Source organism: Prinia subflava, chromosome 4 (genome assembly GCF_021018805.1).
Source record: "Prinia subflava isolate CZ2003 ecotype Zambia chromosome 4, Cam_Psub_1.2, whole genome shotgun sequence".
NCBI classification, from domain to species: domain Eukaryota; kingdom Metazoa; phylum Chordata; class Aves; order Passeriformes; family Cisticolidae; genus Prinia; species Prinia subflava.
This window is the reverse complement of record NC_086250.1, coordinates 6,775,073-6,783,595: the sequence shown is the minus strand read 5'-3', so window position 1 is coordinate 6,783,595 and position 8,523 is coordinate 6,775,073. Positions and strand designations below refer to the sequence as shown.

Genomic DNA, 8,523 nt, shown 5'->3' with positions numbered 1-8,523 from the left:
GAGCCCACAGTTTGTTTTTTGCCACAGCTGGCACTATTTTCTATTTTCTGCATCAATAACACCCTCCCAAAACAGACCCAGACCACAAACGCTCATTCAAAAGGTAAAGGTAGCAGGATGGCACTGACCTTAAAGTTCATCCAGTTCCAACCCCTGCCATGGGCAGGGACACCTTCCACTGTCCCAGGTTGCTCCAAGCCCTGTCCAGCCTGGCCTTGGACACTTCCAGGGATGGGGCAGTGAGAGCTTCCCTGGCAGCCTGTTCCATGCTTAGTGCCAATAATGGCTGAGGAGGTCTGGTTTGAGTGGGGAATACGTATATGATGAATTTGCTTACAAAAGCTGTATCATATAATTTTCCTGGGAATCAGAAACCATGGCATACTTCAGAGTATTTCCCATCTGACCTTCTTTATTTCCTCATATCTTAACAAACATAACAAACTGAAACATGGAGCTGTTTCTTTTCTGTTCTGTAATAAAAAAGATACAGTATTTTGATGCCCAGAAAATACATTAAACATTCATTTATTTGTGAGATTTTTCATTATATTATTACATACGCCTTGGTTTGGTGCATAGGAAATGTACAGTTCAACATGCTAATTTTATTACCAATTTTAAAAAGGCATGGAGCTTTATAAGAAACAGGAGATAAGTTTCCCATGTATTGCTGAGTACTGGTGATTTTGGAATTTAAGCGATATGCTGTGTTTGTGTAACATTAATTTCAATGAGAGGTACTTGTTTAATTAGAATCTAACAATCTCACAATCAAATAATAACTACCAAAATAAAGTATTTTTAATATGTGCAATAGCTTGTTAGTCTCTAAGTATTTCTAATTCCTTTTGCACTTCCTCTGGTAGCTGCAGCTGAATGTCACTTCTTAAATATCTACGCTGAACTTTTCAGGAATAATTAGCAATTCTGGGGGCCAATTTAGAGGGCCCAAAACTTACTATTTATCACTGTCTGACAATCCTCTTCAAGGCAGTTAATTTGAGGTGAAATTATTAATCCTTATTCAACTTCTTCCATCCAAAGACACCATATACTCATCCCAATGAACTCTGACATCTGTTTTGTTCCACAGCCTGTCTCTCAGGTTATCTGGCCATGGAGCAATAATTGAGATCTGTCCAAACATTTAGAAAAGTTTCAAATTTCACCAGGCAGCTGAGCAGTTTTACACACTACGTATTTATACAAACAACTACATCAGGCTCACCTAATTCGCTCCGCCCTATGTCTAATCAACATAATAGCTTGTTATTTGTCTTAAACTATAAACCAAATATTTAAAAATTAATCCAAAAAAAAAAAAAAAGAGAACGCTATTGGGTTTTAAAGACAAGTATATGACATAATAGCTTGTGGTAACGTTCCAGGCTGGAGCAGTTTCTTGTGGGTGTTGCTCAGAACCAGTACTCGGAGACGAAGATGTGGACGTTGACGATGTTGCGGTGGGACACCACCCCGCCCATGACGTAGTTCATCTCCAGCTTCAGGATGGCGTGGAAGGGTCCAATTATGGGCCTCACCTGGCGAACCACGCCTGTTGGGACAGAAACAGGTTAGCAGGAGGATCCAGCTAAGTCTGGGGGAGCTACAGCACCCTCGGTGCACTCAGGGAAAGGTATTTTATCTGTTGGGTCTGTGAACAGCTTGCAGGAAAGGTTGCAAATGGATAAAATGCAACTTTTGAGTCAAAATATCTTGAAGACCTATGATAAGCACTCAAATGTTGCAACTGGCAAAACCCTTCTATATATTCTGAAATCAGTAGTATTTTTTTACTTTTTATATGGAGACATAAATTCAGTAAGCATGCTGTGACACTGCTTTTACTGTCTTTGCACTACTTCTGTGTCATCCTCATGTGAATGGTGGCCATTCCTTTGCCAGCACTGGGGTTTGATAAGGAAGGATGCAATAAGGGAGAGGTAAGCTGTGTCTTCCAGAGCTCCAGTCCTGTGGCTGGTTTGCCATGGAGGAGCCCCAGTGCCAGGCACAGCAGGATGGAGACTGCTGGAGTCCTCAGAGGGTGGCAGGGCAGGGCAGGGCAGGGCAGGAGAGGGGAGGGCAGGGCTTGTCCCACTCCCCAGCCAGGCAGCAGGGCAGGCCAGGGACAGCCAAGTTCAACCAGAGCCCCACATCAAAGCCTGCCTCATGGATGATGCTGGGCCAGAATTGAACTGAGGAGGCAATGCTTGGGGCAGGGTCCAGAACAAGCTGACCCTCGGCTGTGCTGCAGCCAGAGGCCAGCTCTCTTCCAGCACTGTTCAGGCAGGGACTGAAGCTGCCATTGGGCTCCTGGGCTCTGGGCAGGGTGTGGGAGAGGACCCCAGGGAGGCACATCTGGGTCACGAGGAGTTATCACGCAGTGTGGCTACACAGAATAGTGATAGAGCTGCAGACCTACAAAACAAAGTCAACACAAGCTTTGCCATTGACTCCAAAGGCTCCAGATAAGGTCCTAAACATACTCTCACTTCTTGTTTATTTTCTAGGCCTGGTGTTACAGAGTAGGCAGCTACCAAACTGCTCTCATCTGAAAAGGATGTCCCAAAATCAAAATCACGTGAAGCCAAGGTCAGCCAGCAGGCACAGGGAGTCTGATGGGGACCTCCCTCCACAGACACCTCCTTCTGACGACAGCCTGCTCTGACAGGGTGTTTGATTCAGAAGGAATGCACATTTTAAGGAAGGATGATCTGAGGTGTGCTCCTGCTGCATGCTGGAGACTGTTTCACGAGCGGGCAGCACACCAGCACCACCACAAAGTCCCAGCCCAGCTCCCCACAAACACACTGGGATCTGATGGGAGCCATAAACGTTTGCTTATGCAGGCTGTCAGCACCTTTTCCTAAGGCACTGATGACATTACAGCTCTGTCCTGTTCAAACACCAACTACTATCTTCAGCATGAAGTGAAATTGCAAACTTCTTACCACAGTCACTTCGCCTGCCATATTTGATGAATATACTTTTTAAGTATCCTGCCCCTTACAATTTCTATGCATATATACTCATATTTTATTTTCTTTAGCTTTCTTGGCTACTTTCCTGTATCTTATAAAAATGACTGGGCTTGGCAGATGATGCATTGGAACAGAAAAGCCTTGCTAAAATTGCCCTCCCTTTACGGTAGCATTGAAAGCATTTTGCTAACAACACATCACATTATTGCAGTCCCTGCTCTATCTGAGAACCATGGAAATGCACAGCATTGAAATCATTCAGTGCTGGCAGTCTTTAACCAACCCTGTTAGCAGCTCCTGCACTCATCACCAAGCCCTAGAGAGCAAAGGCTGCTGTTTTCATTTAGCAATCCTGTTATGCATTCTACACTTTCTGTGCTACTCCACTAGTTTACTCTGCTCTAGAGGTGGGATTGCAAATGGTGTTTTCTCTGCTGTGCTATGCCACAGTATGGCAAACATTCATACATCACTGGAGCAGCATTCAAAGCCATTAGAAACATCCTCATTCCTGTTGAGATGCACCCTCCTAACAGGCAGGAAAAAAGGTGCAATGGGCAAACTCTGCAATGGGCAGTCCACGTGGCTGTGCCTTTTCACACAATTCTCTTGCTGCAGTTTTAAAATTCAGCCAGTAAAATGGCTTGAGAAGTGAATGCCACACATGCTGACAGCTATATTGAAGAAAGAAATTGAGGGAATGTAGAAAGAAACAACACTCTGACGGTAGTTATTTCTACAGTTTGTTTGTCCATGATCTAGATGGCCCTGAAATGATCACTACTGCAGGAAGTATTTCCCTTCTCTCCCACTAAATGAATAAGAATGATGCAGGATGATACAGGCAGGTGGCTTTGTGCCACAGCATATGTGTAAGGATGCATTCATTCTGAATGGGTAGAATGAAAAAAAAAAAGAGTTAGGAAAACCCCCTGAAATGTTCCTCTGGAAAAAATCATAAGAGAGGTTTGCTGCTCTTGGCAGATTCATTCCTTGAGAGCTTTGCATTTTTGTTTTGTGACAAGTACTAAAATGGAAAACCTGAATATTTTTCTCCACCACGGTCAAGGACAAATGCAGATGGAAACCATGCAAGAACCATCCTGTGTTTGATTCTATCCTACCTTGAACCTTTCACATCACCTACAAGGGAGGCATAGCTCTGCCAGAGCCAAACAAGGCCAGCAGTGCCTTGAGCTAACTCACACAAAAGACTAAAGAAAAATCTTGAGATCTAGGCCTGGCCCATGTACTTCACATACACGGCTCAACAAATCAGTCAATATCGCAATATATTCAATATCAATATCTCATTGAGCCCAGAACACATTTGAGGAAGCCATATATAATAATTCTGGGTGTTTTTAAGTTACATGGATTTGTGAGACACTGCAACATTTGCATAAACATGCTGTTTCACTATCCCTTTTGGCACACTAATGGGTCCAGATTTGTGGCCTGGCAGCTGTCAGCATTCATAGCTGAACACTAAGTACAAAAACATACCTTATAGTAACAGGAAGGTTATGATTTTTAAATGCACTGAAAAGTCAGGAAATGTAAAAATCAAGCAGCTGCTTTTTGATGTCTTTTTTACCCATCTAAATCCAAAGTAGCTGGATGGAGCCACTCAGATTTGCTGGGGATAATGGCAGACTGGAACTCGGTCCTGGAGCACTGTAGCAGTGTCCACTGTTCTGTGAGTCACCGTCTGCAGCATGTCAGGAGCTCCAGGGAATGCAGCTCCAGGCTGCTCAGGAAATGACTTGAGAACTGAGGGCTCTCACATTCCACCATTTGGTCCTCCCAGGGGCCAAACCTCCAGGCCCTACAGTTGGCAAAGAAGGTGAGTTCATTTAAGCAAGTTCACCCCAATTCTTTTCCAACAATATTGGACTTCAGCTAGGTTAGCGAAGAAGAGGAAGAGGAAGAATAGAAAGAGGAGGAAGAGGAGGAGGAAGGGGAAGGGGAAGGGGAACAACAACAGGGTGAATCCTTGATCATAAATGAACATGGAAATTCCCCCTGCTGCTGACTTCAGTGTGTTGGGCAACCTCAAGCATCTATGTTGTCTTGCCTCCAGGCACATCTACCAGTGTCTTCCAGCCTGATGAGCTGCTGGTGCTGTTCGTTCTCTTTGGTCATCATCTGTGACCCAAACACAGACCCAGCCTGCAGAAAATGCCACGTGTCACGGGCCAGGCAGAATGCCTCCCATGAGCTCACCTGTGCTTGGATTTGCTGTTTTGATAACTGAGCACAGATGCCGTTACATGTCCCAAATCTGTTTGGGTATCTTCATGATCTGTTGACCTCCTTTTAAAAAACAGTGATAAGATTTCTTTCTCTTGCATACTTTACCCTTATTGTAAACAGGATCTATGGCAATCCTTTCCACCTGCTGATCTGTGAAAGCAAACAGCCTCAGAGTGAGAGGCAGCAAGATTTTGGATGTCACAGTAAGGGTCTGACCATGGCCCAGTTCCTAAACTCTATAAATAAAACACTGAGCTACTCTCCTCTCCTGTTTCTTATTTCATGATTTGTATTTTAATTTTTTTCCTAAGGTTAAGTATGTCACCATGTGTAGTGAGGACAATAACCTAAATAACATATAACACATATCTTTAAGTGAGAGCAATGGCAACAGCCAATAATCTGAGCAACTGTCACTGACTTACTGAAGCTCTGCTTATCAGAGAAGATGGTATAAATAAGACAGCAAGGATAATATTGTTAATATTTCTAAGCCTTTCAGCAGCATTTCTAGTATTTTAATCAGAGAGAATCATAGAACTATTTAGATTGGAAAAGGCCCCTAAGATCAAGTCCATTAATTCAGCACTGCCAAGGCCATCACTAACTGATGTCCCCAAGTGCCATATCCACACAATGGTTAAATCCCTACAGGGTTGGTGCCTCAACCACTTCCCTGAGCAGCCTATTCAAATGCTTGACAACCCTTTAGTGAAATAGTTTTCCCTAACATCCAACCTAAACCTCCTCTGGCACTACTTGAGGCTGTTTCCCTTTGTCCTGTCTCTTGTTCCCTGGGAACAGAGCCTGACTGTCACCTGGCTGCACCCTCCTGTCAGGGAGTTGTGGGGAGTGAGAAGTTTCCCCCTGAACCTCCTTTTCATCCAGGCTCAGCTCCCTCAGCTGCTTCTCATGAGGCATGTTTTCTAGATGCCACAGGTATTCCTTGGCTTGTCCATACCTCTTTAAGATATCATTAAATTTTTCTGCTTTCAAATATGTGAGACCCTCAGGCACTTCACCTCTGTGTTTGGTTTCTGCTTGTACTTCTGCATTAGGCAGCAGATTTGCTAAGAAGCTCCATTTTCAGCTGAGCCTGTCAAGGTCCCTCTGCCTGGCAGCACAACTCTGGTTCATCACCCCTGTCCTGGTGCCCTCTGGCCCATTGGCCAGGCTCTTGATGAAGGAAGTGGCCCCCAAATCGACCCCTCAGAGGCACCACTGGTGAGTGGCAGTGAGCTGTGCTGCTGATCCCAAACCTACAAGCCTGGAGTTCAGCCTTTTTCCAGTCTGTTTCACTATCCACTTATCCAGCCTGCATTTCCTTGAGGTGGCTGTGGGGGTATTAAGGGAGATGGTGTTGACAACCTTACTAAAGTCAAGATAAACAGCATCCACTCTTCTCATTAATCCAGCCATCTTTTTGTAGAAGGATGTCTACATCCTTTAACAACCTTCTACAACCTTCTTTGCAGGTCAGGCATGAATTCCCTTTCATAAATCTTTGCTGACTGCTTCCAGTGACCTCTTTGTCCTTATGATGTTTGGAAATGGTTTCCAGGTGGATTTGCTCCATCACCTTCCCAGAGACTCAGGTGAGGCTGACCAGCCTGTACTTCCCTAGATCCTTTCTGAAGACTGCAGTGACATTTGCCTTTTTCCATGGGAACTTTTGATCACCACAATCTTTTTAAGATAGTTGAGAGTGCCTTGACACTGGCCAGTTCCCCCAGCACTTGTCCCTCAGTACCCCACCAGCACCCATGGACTGGGTTATGCCCAGTTTGTTCAAACCTGAACCTCCTCCACTATGGGTGAGTATTTCCTGCTCCAGATCTTCCTCTTGCTCTGAGAGCCCCAGGACTCCTGAAGGCCAGTCTCATCAGTAAAGAATGAGGCAAAGAAGACATTGAATACTTCAGCTTTCTCCATGTCTTTTGTCACCAGTTCTCCTGCCCTATTCCTGCTACCACAGGCAGCCTCACAGGCATTGTTTTCCTCCACTGCTCTCCAGTTCATGACTGTGCCTAAAGGAACAATCTAGTTGTCAAACTGCAGGCATTTCCCAGACCACCAGATATCTGTCTGCTGACTTCAGAAAGTTAATGTATACTTGAGATTCCTCCATCTCTCAAAAGCTGAAGTCTTTTTCGTTTTCTTTTTCTTCCTTTTTTTTTTTTTTTTTTTTTTTTGGGTGTGTGTGTGAAAGCTATCTATATTTCTATATTATCTATATCTATATTTCTCTCAATTATTTGTCACGATAACAATGTGGCTCCTGCTACGTGGTGCTCTATAGTTTCTGATATAATCTGTTTTATTAGTAAGTGGCTGCTCTTTGTAAAATGAAATATTTCTTGGTAATCATCACTTCAGGCATCAAATCATATACAGAAAAATAGCTCTGAAGATGTCATTAATCCCTAAGATGCCACACCTGACAAACATAACTGCAGTGACAGGATTCAGAAAACTCATTAATCAAAACACAAGTACTGAAACAGATTTCCTCTTGCTTTGAAGTGTATTGCCCTCATAACATCGTGAATTAGACCTTCATTGAAGCTCGCTGGTGAACACAAACGAAAGGTTTTGGGAAATCAAGGTAGAGTTGGATGTTAACAAGGTTTCCATGCTTATGGAGAACTGCTTCACGGGAATGTGGCTGGCTATACACATATTTGCTGATGTATCTGGGGACAAGATTTTCAAAAACATACTTTTCAAACATGAATGTCCCAGATCTTTATTTAGGAAAAAGGCCTGTTTTTCAATTGTTGAGCAACCAAGTGCTTATAAAATACCTCAGAAGTCAGTTTGGCCACACAGAATTCGCTTTTATAAGCTATATGACACTGAGGGTAATTTCACTGTTGGTTTAAGCTGATCAAAAATAGTGGTGCTGTTATATCCTCCGCCCCTTTCCTTGGATGAACACCTGAAGAACCGAAACCACAGCTTGCCACACAAGCACTCGGCTGACCACAGGGTGGAGTGTGTGCTCAGAGGTGGACAGGAGAAGGGGATTTCCCTGTGGAGCACCAACACAGCTCCATAACACTGAACACAACCTCTGTGCTCCTCCTACTGAGACCAGAAAGGCAGCGGTGATTTGGGCACTGTCACAGTGAGGGCTGCACTAGTGGCATGAACAGGGCTCCCAGTGACCCAGCCCTGCTGGTGCAGTGCTGACTGCAGTGGAACATTACCCTGGGATATAAAAATAATATATATATGTGTGTGTGTGTGTGTGTGTGTGTCCCTGGAGCAGTTCAACAAGCAT

General features: G+C 44.1%; 1 protein-coding gene across 1 annotated transcript in view; it reads right to left on the bottom strand.

The window, feature by feature from the left end:
• Positions 1-392: 392 nt before the first annotated feature.
• FBLN1 (fibulin 1) overlaps positions 393-8,523 on the bottom strand; it is a 67,547-nt gene continuing 59,416 nt past the window's right edge. Inside the window, exon 17 of the mRNA XM_063395292.1 lies at positions 393-1,558. Within this exon, the coding sequence (XP_063251362.1) occupies positions 1,419-1,558 (140 nt within the window). The 3' untranslated portion in view covers positions 393-1,418. The remainder of the gene's footprint in view (positions 1,559-8,523) is intronic.